Raw genomic sequence first — 15,223 nt, 5'->3', positions numbered from 1 at the left:
CCCTCGCACCTCACCCCCACCACCCCGCACACTCACCCCCCCCCACACTCTCCCCTCGCCCTCACCCCTCACTCCCACCCTCACCCCCGACCCTCGCACCTCACCCCCACCACCCCGCACACTCACCCCCCCCCACACTCACCCCCCCCCCACACTCTCCCCTCGCCCTCACCCCTCACTCCCACCCTCACCCCCGACCCTCGCACCTCACTCCCACCACCCCGCATACTCACCCCCCCCCACACTCACCCCCCCACACTCTCCACTCGCCCTCACCCCTCACTCCCACCCTCACCCCCAACCCTCGCACACTCACCCCCCCCCACACTCTCCCCTCGCCCTCACCCCTCACTCCCAGCCTCACCCCCAACCCTCGCACCTCACCCCCACCACCCGGCACACTCACCCCCCCCCCCCACACTCTCCACTCGCCCTCACCCCTCACTCCCACCCTCACCCCCAACCCTCGCACCTCACCCCCACCACCCCGCACACTCACCCCCCCCCCCACACTCTCCACTTGCCCTCACCCCTCACTCCCACCCTCACCCCCAACCCTCGCACCTCACCCCCCCCCACCACGCACACTCACCCCCCCCCACACTCAACACCCCCCCACACTATCCACTTGCCCTCACCCCTCACTCCCACCCTCACCCCCAACCCTCGCACACTCACCCCCCCCCACACTCTCCTCTCGCCCTCACCCCTCACTCCCAGCCTCACCCCCAACCCTCGCACCTCACCCCCACCACCCCGCACACTCACCCCCCCCCCACACACCCCCCCCACACTCTCCACTCGCCCTCACCCCTCACTCCCACACTCGCCCCCAACCCTCGCACCTCGCCCCCAACCCTCGCACCTCGCCCCCAACCCTCGCACCTCGCTCCCACCCTCATTCCCACCTTCAGCCCCACCCCCCCTCCCCCTCCCCCACACCCACCCTCAGCCTCCTCCCCCACCCTCGCCTCTCTCGACCCCTTCCAGTGCCTCTGATTGTGTCTAATGCTCTGGAACTCCCTCCCTGAACCTCTCCGCCTCGCTCTCCTCCTTAAACCCTGCCTCTCTGACCCAGGTCGGGGTCACCTGCCCCTAGTATCTCCCGATGTGACCTCGGGGTCAGAGTGTGTCTGATTGAGGCTCCTGTGAAGCGCGGTGGGGCATTAAAGGCGATATATAAAGGCAATTAGCTGTTGTTGAGTTGTATGATACCCCTCCCCCTTCCCCCCCCCCGGGCCGGAGCCGGACCCGTGGAACGCTGAGTAATCCCGGATTGCCCCGATGGGTTGCCCCCGGGGTCCGGAGGGGATAGTTGCACCGGGCGGGGGCCAGATCTTGGCATGAGACCCTCGGCCCCCTCCCCACGCTGCCCTTGACCCTGAGCAGTTACAGAACCGCACGATGTGCAGCTCAGGCCACACTCACTCTCGGCCTTTCCCTCCCCAAAGCCCATCCTGGACTCCAAGCTGAAGATACAGGACACATGCGGGGTCCACAACCTGCACGGCATGCCTGGCATCCTGGGAGGCCTGGTAGGGGCCATCTTGGCATCCATGGCGACGAAGGACATCTACGGCGATGGGTGAGTGGTGGCACGTGGCCTCAGTTCCTTCTCGGGGCACAGGCGGAGCGGGTGTGGGCGAGGGGGATCAAGGGGAAGCTGGGGTTAGGGGATAGAGGGAGACGGCGGGGTTGGGGGATATGGGGAGAGGGTTATTGGGGGATATGGGGAGAGGGTTATTGGGGGATATGGGGATGGGTTATTGGTGGATATGGGGAGAGGGTTATTGGGGGATGCGGGGAGAGGGTTATTGGGGGATGCGGGGAGAGGGTTATTGGGGGATATGGGGAGAGGGTTATTGGGGGATATGGGGAATGGTTATTGGGGGATATGGGGAGAGGGTTATTGGGGGAGATGGGGAGAGGGTTATTGGGGGAGATGGGGAGAGGGTTATTGGGGGATATGGGGAGAGGGTTATTGGTGGATATGGGGAGAGGGTTATTGGGGGATATGGGGAGAGGGTTATTGGGGGATATGGGGAGAGGGTTATTGGTGGACATGGGGAGAGGGTTATTGGGGGATATGGGGAGAGGGTTATTGGGGGATATGGGGAGAGGGTTATTGGGGGATATGGGGAGAGGGTTATTGGGGGATATGGGGAGAGGGTTATTGGGGGATATGGGGAGAGGGTTATTGGTGGATATGGGGAGAGGGCTATTGGGGGATATGGGGAGAGGGTTATTGGGGGATATGGGGAGAGGGTTATTGGGGGATATGGGGAGAGGGTTATTGGGGGATATGGGGAATGGTTATTGGGGGATATGGGGAGAGGGTTATTGGGGGATATGGGGAGAGGGTTATTGGGGGATATGGGGAGAGGCTTATTGGGAGATATGGGGAGAGGGTTCTTGGGGGATATGTGGAGAGGGTTATTGGGGGATACGGGGCGACGGTTATTGGGGGATACGGGGAGACGGTTATTGGGGGATACGAGGAGACGGTTATTGGGGGATACGGGGGGACTTTTATTGGTGGATATGGGGAGAGGGTTATTGGTGGATATGGGGAGAGGGTTATTGGTGGATATGGGGAGAGGGTTATTGGTGGATATGGGGAGAGGGTTATTGGTGGATATGGGGAGAGGGTTATTGGTGGATATGGGGAGAGGGTTATTGGTGGATATGGGGAGAGGGTATTGGGGGAGATGGGGAGAGGGTTATTGGGGGAGATGGGGAGAGGGTTATTGGGGGATATGGGGAGAGGGTTATTGGGGGATATGGGGAGAGGGTTATTGGGGGATATGGGGAGAGGGTTATTGGGGGATATGGGGAGAGGGTTATTGGGGGATATGGGGAGAGGGTTATTGGGGGATATGGGGAGAGGGTTATTGGGGGATATGGGGAGAGGGTTATTGGGGGATATGGGGAGAGGGTTATTGGGGGATATGGGGAGAGGGTTATTGGGGGATATGGGGAGAGGGTTATTGGGGGATATGGGGAGAGGGTTATTGGGGGATATGGGGAGAGGGTTATTGGGGGATATGGGGAGAGGGTTATTGGGGGATATGGGGAGAGGGTTATTGGGGGATATGGGGAGAGGGTTATTGGGGGATATGGGGAGAGGGTTATTGGGGGATATGGGGAGAGGGTTCTTGGGGGATATGGGGAGAGGCTTATTGGGGGATATGGGGAGTCACTTATTGGGGGATATGTGGAGAGGGTTCTTGGGGGATATGTGGAGAGGGTTATTGGGGGATATGGGGCGACGGTTATTGGGGGATACGGGGAGACGGTTATTGGGGGATACGTGGAGAGAGTTATTGGGGGATACGGGGAGAGGGTTATTGGGGGATATGGGGAGATGGTTATTGGGGGATATGGGGGGATGGTTATTGGCGGATATGGGGAGACGGTTATTGGGGGATATGGGGAGAGGGTTATTGGTGGATATGGGGAGACGGTTATTGGTGGATATGGGGAGAGGGTTATTGGTGGATATGGGGAGAGGGTTATTGGTGGATATGGGGAGAGGGTTATTGGGGGATATGGGGAGAGGGTTATTGGGGGATATGGGGAGAGGGCTATTGGTGGATATGGGGAGAGGGTTATTGGTGGATATGGGGAGAGGGTTATTGGTGGATATGGGGAGAGGGTTATTGGTGGATATGGGGAGAGGGTTATTGGTGGATATGGGGAGAGGGTCATTGGAGGATATGGGGAGAGGTTTATTGGTGGATATGGGGAGAGGGATAATGGGGGATGCGGGGAGAGGGTTATGGGGGATACGGGGAGACGGTTATTGGGGGATATGGTGAGAGGGTTATTGAGGGGTATGGGGAGAGGGTTCTTGGGGGATATGGGGAGAGGGTTATTGGGGGATATGGGGAGTGGGTTATTGGGGCATATGGGGAGAGGGTTATTGGGGGATATGGGGAGAGGGTTATTGGGGGATATGGGGAGAGGGTTATTGGGGGATATGGGGAGAGGGTTATTGGGGGATATGGGGAGAGGGTTATTGGGGGATATGGGGAGAGGGTCATTGGGGGATATGGGGAGAGGGTTATTGGGGAGTATGGGGAGAGGTTTATTGGGGGATATGGGGGAGAGGGTTATTGGGGGATATGGGGAGAAGTTGGGTTTCCGATTTCACCTGGCCCGTGTTTGGGGTCAGCACTCCCAGTCTCCCCACCGTTACATGTACAGTTACTAATGTCTCCTGTCTAACCTAGTTACTGAGCTGGTGATCGTTGGTTTAATGGTTGGTTCACCGGCAATCTGTGTGTTTCAGGCTGGAGGACGTGTTCCCATTGCTGGAGCATGAGAGGTCGGCAAAACAGCAAGGACTGTACCAAGCCCTGGGTCTGGCCGTTACCCTGGGGTTCGCCTTGATTGGAGGGACCATTGTAGGTAGGCCCCCCTCTCCCCCTGTATCTGGGGAGGTCCCTCTAACCCCCTCTCTCTCACACCTCTGTATCTGGGAGGTCCCTCTAACCCCTCTCACACACTCCTGTGTCTGGGGAGGTCCCTCTAACCTCTCTCACACACTCCTGTGTCTGTGGAGGTCCCTCTAACCTCTCTCACACACTCCTGTGTCTGGGGAGGTCCCTCTAACCTCTCTCACACACTCCTGTATCTGGGGAGTTCCCTCTAACCCCTCTCTCACACTCCTGTATCTGGGGAGGTCCCTCTAACCTCTCTCACACACTCCTGTATCTGGGGAGGTCCCTCTAACCTCTCTCACACACTCCTGTGTCTGTGGAGGTCCCTCTAACCTCTCTCACACACTCCTGTGTCTGGGGAGGTCCCTCTAACCTCTCTCACACACTCCTGTATCTGGGGAGTTCCCTCTAACCCCTCTCTCACACTCCTGTATCTGGGGAGGTCCCTCTAACCTCTCTCACACACTCCTGTGTCTGGGGAGGTCCCTCTAACCTCTCTCACACACTCCTGTATCTGGGGAGGTCCCTCTAACCTCTCTCACACACTCCTGTATCTGTGGAGGTCCCTCTAACCTCTCTCACACACTCCTGTGTCTGGGGAGGTCCCTCTAACCTCTCTCACACACTCCTGTATCTGGGGAGGTCCCTCTAATCCCTCTCACACACTCCTGTATCTGGGGAGGTCCCTCTCTCCCCCTGTATCTGGGGAGGTCCCTCTAACCCCTCTCTCTCTCACACTCCTGTATCTGGGCAGGTTCCTCTAACCCCTCTCTCACAATCCTGTATCTGGGGATGTCCCTCTAACCCCTCTCTCACACTCTCCTGTATCTGGGGAGGTTCCTCTAACCCCTCTCACACACTCCTGTATCTGCGGAGGTCCCTCTACCCCTCTCACACACTCCTGTATCTGGGGAGGTCCCTCTCTCCCCCTGTATCTGGGGAGGTCCCTCTAACCCCTCTCTCTCTCACACTCTTGTATCTGGGGAGGTCCCTCTAACCCCTCTCTCACACCCTCCTGTATCTGGGGATGTCCCTCTAACCCCTCTCTCACACACTCCTGTATCTGGGGAGGTCCCTCTAACCCCTCTCTCACACTCCTGTGTCTGGGGAGGTCCCTCTAATCCCTCTCTCACACTCCTGTATCTGGGGAGGTCCCTCTAACCCTTCTCTCACTCTCCTGTATCTGGTGAGGTCCCTCTAACCCCTCTCTCACACTCCTGTATCTGGGCAGGTCCCTCTAACCCCTCTCTCACACTCCTGTATCTGGGGAGGTACCTCTAACCCCTCTCTCACACACTCCTGTATCTGGGGAGGTCCCTCTAACCCCTCTCTCTCACACTCCTGTATCTGGGGAGGTCCCTCTAACCCCTCTCTCACACACTCCTGTATCTGGGGAGGTCCCTCTAACCCCTCTCTCACACTCCTGTATCTGGGCAGGTCCCTCTAACCCCTCTCTCACACTCCTGTATCTGGGGAGGTACCTCTAACCCCTCTCTCACACACTCCTGTATCTGGGGAGGTCCCTCTAACCCCTCTCTCTCACACTCCTGTATCTGGGGAGGTCCCTCTAACCCCTCTCTCACACTCCTGTATCTGGGGAGGTCCCTCTAACCCTTCTCTCACTCTCCTGTATCTGGTGAGGTCCCTCTAACCCCTCTCTCACACTCCTGTATCTGGGCAGGTCCCTCTAACCCCTCTCTCACACTCCTGTATCTGGGGAGGTCCCTCTAACCCCTCTCTCTCACACTCCTGTATCTGGGGAGGTCCCTCTAACCCCTCTCTCACACACTCCTGTATCTGGGGAGGTCCCTCTAACCCCTCTCTCTCACACTCCTGTATCTGGGGAGGTCCCTCTAACCCCTCTCTCACACTCCTGTATCTGGGGAGGTCCCTCTAACCCCTCTCTCTCACACTCCTGTATCTGGGGAGGTCCCTCTAACCCCTCTCTCACACACTCCTGTATCTGGGGAGGTCCCTCTAACCCCTCTCTCACACACTCCTGTATCTGGGGAGGTCCCTCTAACCCCTCTCTCACACACTCCTGTATCTGGGGAGGTCCCTCTAACCCCTCTCTCACACACTCCTGTATCTGGGGAGGTCCCTCTAACCCCTCTCTCACACACTCCTGTATCTGGGGAGGTCCCTCTAACCCCTCTCTCTCACACTCCTGTATCTGGGGAGGTCCCTCTAACCCCTCTCTCTCACACTCCTGTATCTGGGGAGGTCCCTCTAACCCCTCTCTCACACACTCCTGTATCTGGGGAGGTCCCTCTAACCCCTCTCTCTCACACTCCTGTATCTGGGGAGGTCCCTCTAACCCCTCTCTCTCACACTCCTGTATCTGGGGAGGTCCCTCTAACCCCTCTCTCACACACTCCTGTATCTGGGGAGGTCCCTCTAACCCCTCTCTCTCACACCTCAATCTCTCTGTGGATTATCGGCCTTGAAACTTTCCAATCCTGTCCCTCCTAAGCCTGACCTGTTCACTCTGTTCCTCCTTCATTGCCTGTCTAACCCTAACTTAACTTTAATGTTAGCGTCCTCGACTAGGCCAATATCCCCAGCATCGAAGCACTGACCACACTCGACCAGCTCCGCTGGGCAGGGCCACATTGTCCGCATGCCCCCCAGACACGAGACTCCCCAAAGCAAGCGCTCTACTTGGAACTCCTTCACGGCAAACGAGCCAAAGGTGGGCAGAGGAAACGTTACAAGGGACCACCCTCAAAGCCTCCCTGATAAAGTGCAACATCCCCACCGACACCTGGGAGTCCCTGGCCCAAAGACCAGTCCGCCCTAAGTGGAGGAAGTGCATCCGGGAGGGCGCTGAGCACCTCGAGTCTCGTCGCCGAGAGCGTGCAGAAACCAAGCGCAGGCAGCGGAAGGAGCGTGCGGCAAACCAGTCCCACCCTCCCCTTCCCTCAACCACTGTCTGCCCCACCTGTGACAGGGACTGTGGCTCTAGTATTGGACTGTTCAGTCACCTAAGGACTCATGATAAGAGTGGAGCAGGGAGGTCTTACTGCAGTTGTACAGGGCCTTGGTGAGGCCTCACCTGGAATATTGTGTTCAGTTTTGGTCTCCTAATCTGAGGAAGGACGTTCTTGCTATTGAGGGAGTGCAGCGAAGGTTCACCAGACTGATTCCCGGGATGGCAGGACTGACATATGAGGAGAGACTGGATCAACTGGGCCTTTATTCACTGGAGTTTAGAAGGATGAGAGGGGATCTCATAGAAACATATAAAATTCTGATGGGACTGGACAGGTTAGATGCAGGAAGAATGTTCCCGATGTTGGGGAAGTCCAGAACCAGGGGTCACAGTCTAAGGATAAGGGGTAAGCCATTTAGGACCGAGATGAGGAGAAACTTCTTCACCCAGAGAATTGTGAACCTGTGGAATTCTCTACCACAGAAAGTTGTTGGGGGCCAGTTCATTGGATATATTCAAAAGGGAGTTAGATGTGGCCCTTACGGCTAAAGGGATCAAGGGGTATGGAGAGAAAGCAGGAAAGGGGTACTGAGGGAATGATCAGCCATGATCTTATTGAATGGTGGTGCAGGCTCGAAGGGCCGAATGGCCTGCTCCTGCACCTATTTTCTATGTTTCTATGGGAGCAGGTCTTCCTCGATGGCGAGGGCCTGCCGATGATGATAGTGAGATGATGACCCCTAAATGCTCCTTGCCCAAATAGCCGACCCCTCACCCTTGCCCTCCCTCCCACGAGCCCCTGTGACCCCTGACCCTGAGCTCCGTGCCGACCTCCAATGGCCCCCTCCACTCCCTCTCTCCCCCCCCCCCAAACACTTTCCACACTCCGAGTGCACCTCCCCCCACCGAGCATTCACCGTCCGTTTGTTTTTATTCCTCCCCAGGGTTTATCATGAAGGTGCCGATTTGGGGTGCTCCTGCTGACACGCAGTGCTTCTCCGACCAGCCGTACTGGGAGGTGAGTGTGTGTGGGGGGTGGTGGGGGGTTTGGGGTCAAGGGGGGTACTCCCCCCTCCTCTTGCTCCCCCCCCCCCCATCAATCAGTGCGCTTCCCCTTCGAGCTGGTCCATTGGCGGGGCGAGAGGGATCGGGATCGGGCCAGAGTGTTCCATTTCTCCAACGCCTCTCACAACCTCCGGGCATCCCAGAGCTCCCCCACAGCCAATGAAGTACTTTCAGAGTGTGCTCACTGTTGTATTGTGGGAAACGCGGCAGCTCAATTAACGCACAGCAAGCTCCCACACACAGCGATGTGATAATGACCCGGATCATCTGTTTTAGTGATGTTGGTCGAGGGATAAATATTGGTCCCAGGACACCGGGGAGAACTCCCCCTGCTCTTCTTCCAAATAGTGGCCCCGGGATCTTTTACATCCACCCGAGAGGGCAGACGGGGCCTCGCTTTAACGTCTCATCCGAAAGACGGCATCTCCGACAGTGCGGGGCTCCCTCAGTACTGCCCCTCCGACAGTGCGGCGCTCCCTCAATACTGCCCCTCCGACAGTGCGGCGCTCCCTCAGTACCGCCCCTCCGACAGTGCGGCATTCCCTCAGTACTGCCCCTCCGACAGTGCGGGGCTCCCTCAGTACTGCCCCTCCGACAGTGCGGCGCTCCCTCAATACTGCCCCTCCGACAGTGCGGCGCTCCCTCAGTACCGCCCCTCCGACAGTGCGGCATTCCCTCAGTACTGCCCCTCCGACAGTGCGGGGCTCCCTCAGTACCGTCCCTCCTACAGTGCGGGGCTCCCTCAGTACCGTCCCTCCTACAGTGCGGGGCTCCCTCAGTACCGCCCCTCCGACAGTGCGGCACTCCCTCAGCACCGCCCCTCCGACAGTGCGGGGCTCCCTCAGTACTGCCCCTCCGACAGTGCGGCACTCCCTCAGTACCGCCCCTCCGACAGTGCGGCACTCCCTCAGTACGGCCCCTCCGACAGTGCGGCGCTCCCTCAGTACCGCCCCTCCGACAGTGCGGCGCTCCCTCAGTACTGCCCCTCTGACAGTGCGGCACTCCCTCAGTACCGCCCCTCCGACAGTGCGGCGCTCCCTCAGTACCGCCCCTCCGACAGTGCGGCGCTCCCTCAGTACCGCCCCTCCGACAGTGCGGCACTCCCTCAGTACCGCCCCTCCGACAGTGCGGCACTCCCTCAGTACTGCCCCTCCGACAGTGCGGCACTCCCTCAGTACTGCCCCTCCGACAGTGCGGCGCTCCCTCAGTACTGCCCCTTGGACAGTGCGGCACTCCCTCAGTACCGCCCCTCCGACAGTGCGGCGCTCCCTCAGTACTGCCCCTCCGACAGTGCGGCACTCCCTCAGTACCGCCCCTCCGACAGTGCGGCACTCCCTCAGTACTGCCCCTCCGACAGTGCGGCACTCCCTCAGTACTGCCCCTCCGACAGTGCGGCGCTCCCTCAGTACTGCCCCTCGGACAGTGCGGCACTCCCTCAGTACCGCCCCTCCGACAGTGCGGCGCTCCCTCAGTACTGCCCCTCCGACAGTGCGGCACTCCCTCAGTACCGCCCCTCCGACAGTGCGGCGCTCCCTCAGTACTGCCCCTCCAACAGCGCGGCGCTCCCTCAGTACTGCCCCTCCGACAGTGCGGCACTCCCTCAGTAACAAAGTGTCACCCATTAAGTGAACATCAGCTTTCCTTAAATCGATAGTTCCTGGCAGCGACATGGGTCGTCCTGTTATAATTTCAAATGGGCTTCGACCTGTAGTTCTGTTCGGGGTTGCCCTAATGCTACATAGCACTATTGGTAGTGCCTGGGGCCATGGTGTTCCTTCTTGGTGATATTTGGCAAGCCGATGTTTCAGAGTTCGATTCATTCGTTCTACTTGTCCTGATGATTGTGGTTGATAAGAACAGTGTAAATCCCACGTAATGTAAATGACGCAGGCTCCATCTGGAGTAGGCCACAATCGTTCTTATCTTTAGCCCATATCAGGTGTTCCTTCAATTCTTCTTTCTTCAAAGTTCTAATTGACCATGTCACCCGACCATCCTCGAAATGCAACGATGAATCTATTTGGATTAGAACGTCCATTCCCAAAAGGGGTTGATCTACTGGGCCTATCCAGACCGGCGTGGTTAGTTCATGTGGACCCAGCCCTATAAGTACCGGTGTTGTCCTTTTAACTTCCATTTTATGGCCCCCAACTCCATAGGCTGTACGTGCCCTACCATCCAACGGCAAAAAGTCTCCATATTGTAGGGGTAAGCATGTTAATTCCGCCCCTGTGTCTAACAGACAGTCCACATCCTTATCACCCACCCTCACAGTTATATATAGCCCATCTCCTCTCTGTTGTATTAGTGCGAGGAGGGGGGCCAGGGTGGGCTCTCATCGTTTTTTGCTATCCCAAGTAACTCTTTCTGTTGTTGTATTGTCAGTCGCTTAAATGCTTCTATGAGGTCGTTATCTTGTGACAAGCCTGGGTTGTTGGCTGAATTGTATCCCTGGCTGCGTCCTCTTCCCCTGCCATGACCTTTCTGTTTTGCCCTGCACGTCTTGGCCCAGTGACCTTCTTTCCCACAATAATGACATTTTCCGGGTAATTTTCCGAATGACTGTATATCGGAATCCTGGGATTTCCATCCCATAGCCTGTACAGCTCGGACTTGAGCTCCCATATCCCGATCTAATTGGATACATCGATCCACCAATGCTGCAAAGGTAGTTCCTCTACCTTCCCAGTCCGGTAACACTACCTGAAGCATTTTGGACAGTTCTGGCTTTAGACCTGCCACGAAAGCTGCTTTCAGGGGTCCAAACACTTGTTCATCCATTTCCTCATCCGTATTATTCATACCCGAATGTTCTAGCCACGTGCATCTAAACCGCTCGTCATACTCCAGGACCTCCTCTGTTCCTTTCTGTTGGCAGGCTGCAATTTTTCCCCAGTCTGTCTTAGCTGGACTGAAGGCTTGCAGCCAGTGTTTAATCGGCTCCCATCCTGCATCTAAATCTTGCTCATCCTGCCCCAAAGCTTCTTCTACCTTGTCGTGTAATTTCCTTCCCTGTGTTTTTGGCACCATTATGGTCAAAATTTGCACTCCGTCCCAGGGATGAAGTTGATATATATTTCTTCAGCGGTCCAATTGGTCCCACGTTTTTACTCCCCCTTTCTTTGGATTGGCCAACTCCTTGGACCATTTATCAATTTTCTCTGGGTCTGCCGGATCATGAACTAAGTATTCTGCATACACCCTTCTCTTTGTTTTTTTTGTTCCGCCCTCATCCGCAGTCTCTTCTGATTTGACTACAACTCGTCTTTTTTTAAACGGGGCAAAGCGCACCCCTAATTCTTCATCCTCCAACCCTGTATTGTCGGAGGATTCAGAAACCGTATCTATTCCTCGGTCGTGTCTTCGGGTTTGCGCTTTTAATTTATCCAAACATGGGTACCCTGGGAATTGATCAATACATTTTCCTTTTCCTATTACTGTCTCTTGACCTAATGATTTTTTCCATTCTTTAATTTCACCTTTAAGATCTTTAACTTCCGCTTCCAGCTTTTCAAGTTCAAGCTTTTTCTGTTGCAGCTGTGCACAAACTGCTTGCAATTGGTCCTTTGTACTGGTCAGTTCTCGATCATGTTGGGAACGCATTATAATTTAATTCCGCTTTCGGATCTTTCCCATAACCGCTAGGGACCATCTAGTTCGCTCTTTATTTTTCAGACGGGTCGTTTCTCCCCAGACCCTTTTAATCTCGTCCAAGGACCATTGTCCTCTGGAGGTTCCGTACTTTTGTTCGATCTTAATACAGGTTTTAGATAAGTTGAATTGTTGCTCTATGTATTCTTTCAACTGTTCGAGGATTTCATCTTTCGAAACTTCAGGTGGTGCCCACCCGCCTTTAACAGTTGTAGGCAATTCTTTGCTCTTATCTCCTGCTGCCATTTCTTTACTGGGGTCTCGAGTCGTAGGCTCTCTTGCCGATCAATAGGTCGGTGATTAATTAACTAACACACCGCCGAAGTTTAGACGTCTATGGGACCTCGAGCCGACTACCAACCGGAGGGTTCGCAAACCGGAGGCTTTCGGAATCGCGTAGAAGGAGAGGCGAATTTAGACCTTTGACCGAGGACTTTTTTTTAAAAAGAGGAGTCCTTACCTCAATATGTAGGTCCGATGTCCAAAATTCAGTTTCTTTCCTCAGCGATCCTGCTCGCAGCGCCAAAATTGTTAGATCTCTTAATTTCCACTGAAATACGAACTCCGATTGTAGTTTTAACTTTTTAATCTTGGCAGAGAGCAATAACAAGTTCTTGGCTTTAAGCCAGGTCTTTGTTCTTCTGGGACCACATGGTCAAAATGGCTGTAGTTATACCGGGTTCAATTTACAGAAAAGAACTCGCCTTCTTTGACCTTATTGGCTCAATTAATAGTCTTTTAACGTTTTAATTGGCTCGCTACCCAAGGTCCGAAAATGTCAAGTTGATTGATGACTTAATGCAATGTGGCCTGTGCTTTTTCACAGCCTGTCTGAATGCAGCCTGGCTGCAGAGCTTGAATTCTCTATCAGTAGCCCCTCCGACAGTGCGGCACTCCCTCAGTACTGCCCCTCCGACAGTGCGGCACTCCCTCAGTACCGCCCCTCCGACAGTGCGGGGCTCCCTCAGTACCGCCCCTCCGACAGTGCGGCACTCCCTCAGTACTGCCCCTCCGACAGTGCGGCACTCCCTCAGTACCGCCCCTCCGACAGTGCGGCGCTCCCTCAGTACTGCCCCTCGACAGTGCGGCACTCCCTCAGTACTGCCCCTCCGACAGTGCGGCACTCCCTCAGTACCGCCCCTCCGACAGTGCGGCACTCCCTCAGTACCGCCCCTCCGACAGTGCGGCACTCCCTCAGTACCGCCCCTCCGACAGTGCGGCACTCCCTCAGTACCGCCCCTCCGACAGTGCGGCGCTCCCTCAGTACTGCCCCTCCGACAGTGTGGCGCTCCCTCAGTACCGCCCCTCCGACAGTGCGGCACTCCCTCAGTACCGCCCCTCCGACAGTGCGGTGCTCCCTCAGTACCGCCCCTCCGACAGTGCGGCACTCCCTCAGTACCGCCCCTCCGACAGTGCGGCGCTCCCTCAGTACTGCCCCTCCGACAGTGCGGCGCTCCCTCAGTACTGCCCCTCCGACAGTGCGGCACTCCCTCAGTACTGCCCCTCCGACAGTGCGGCACTCCCTCAGTACTGCCCCTCCGACAGTGCGGCGCTCCCTCAGTACCGCCCCACCGACAGTGCGGTGCTCCCTCAGTACTGCCCCTCCGACAGTGCGGCACTCCCTCAGTACTGCCCCTCCGACAGTGCGGCGCTCCCTCAGTACTGCCCCTCCGACAGTGCGGCGCTCCCTCAGTACTGCCCCTCCGACAGTGCGGCACTTTGCTGATGGTTTGCCTTCGGATGCCGCAGGTTCCTGAGGACGACTGGGGTCACGGTGAGATGCTGCCGGTGAAGGTGGAAGACGTGGAGAAGAACACGTAGACAACCCGCGCGGGAACGTGTGTCACTCACTGACCCAATCACAGCGCCAACGTCAATAACCATCGCCGAGAACGGGCCTGACATAGTATTGTAACGTTTGTTTGTTGATTAAATATTAAGCTGTAGCCGTTCGTTTTTATACAATTTACCCAGCAGGCCTTGGTCAGGCCCAGTGCCGTTGCATTGTGGGTCAGCCTATATCAGGGTTTCAATAAAATCCACTTTTTCTTTCTTCTGTTCCCGTGTATTTAACTTTAACATCGCCTTTAATGTTGTAAAACGTCCTGCTGGGCTTCACAGGAGCTTGACCCCGAGCCACACAAGGAGATAATCGGGGCAGGTGACCAAAAGCCGGGTCACAGAGGGAGGTTTTGAGGGGTGTCTTAAAGGAGGAGAGAGAGGCGGAGAGGTTTAGGGAGGGAGTTCCAGAGCTTGGGGCCCCAGGCAGCTGAAGGCACGGCCACCGATGGTGGAGCGATAGAAATCGGGGGATGGGCAAGAGGGCAGAATTGGAGGAGTGCAGAGATCTCGGGGGGTCGTAGGGGCTGGAGGTTACAGAGATAGGGAGGGGTGTAGGGGGCTGGAGGGGGTTACAGAGATAGGGAGGGGTGTAGGGGCTGGAGGGGGTTACAGAGATAGGGAGGGGTGTGGGGGCTGGAGGGGGTTACAGAGATAGGGAGGGGTGTAGGGGCTGGAGGGGGTTACAGAGATAGGGAGGGGTGTAGGGGCTGGAGGGGGTTACAGAGACAGGGAGCGGTGTAGGGGCTGGAGGAGGTTACAGAGATAGGGAGGGGTGTAGGGGCTGGAGGAGGTTACAGAGATAGGGAGGGGTGTAGGGGCTGGAGGAGGTTACAGAGATAGGGAGGGGTGTAGGGGCTGGAGGAGGTTACAGAGATAGGGAGGGATGTAGGGGCTGGAGGGGGTTACAGAGATAGGGAGGGGTGTAGGGGCTGGAGGAGGTTACAGAGATAGGGAGGGGTGTAGGGGCTGGAGGGGGTTACAGAGATAGGGAGGGGTGTAGGGGCTGGAGGAGGTTACAGAGATAGGGAGGGGTGTAGGGGCTGGAGGGGGTTACAGAGATAGGGAGGGGTGTAGGGGCTGGAGGGGGTTACAGAGATAGGGAGGGGTGTGGGGGCTGGAGGGGGTTACAGAGATAGGGAGGGGTGTAGGGGCTGTAGAGGGTTACAGAGATAGGGAGGGGTGTAGGGGGCTGGAGGGGGTTACAGAGATAGGGAGGGGTGTAGGGCTGGAGGAGGTTACAGAGATAGAGAGGGGTGTAGGGGGCTGGAGGGGGTTACAGAGATAGGGAGGG

General features: G+C 56.6%; 1 protein-coding gene across 1 annotated transcript in view; it reads left to right on the top strand.

The window, feature by feature from the left end:
* LOC139240232 (ammonium transporter Rh type B-like) overlaps positions 1-14,056 on the top strand; it is a 38,090-nt gene extending 24,034 nt beyond the window's left edge. Inside the window, 4 exon segments of the mRNA XM_070868713.1 lie at positions 1,452-1,585; positions 4,292-4,410; positions 8,319-8,392; positions 13,840-14,056. Of these exon segments, the coding sequence (XP_070724814.1) occupies positions 1,452-1,585; positions 4,292-4,410; positions 8,319-8,392; positions 13,840-13,911 (399 nt within the window). The 3' untranslated portion in view covers positions 13,912-14,056.
* Positions 14,057-15,223: the final 1,167 nt, after the last annotated feature.

Source organism: Pristiophorus japonicus, chromosome 30 (assembly GCF_044704955.1).
Source record: "Pristiophorus japonicus isolate sPriJap1 chromosome 30, sPriJap1.hap1, whole genome shotgun sequence".
Taxonomy (NCBI): Eukaryota; Metazoa; Chordata; class Chondrichthyes; family Pristiophoridae; genus Pristiophorus; species Pristiophorus japonicus.
Note: the sequence above shows the minus strand (reverse complement) of the source record. Positions and strands in the feature narration are given on the sequence as shown.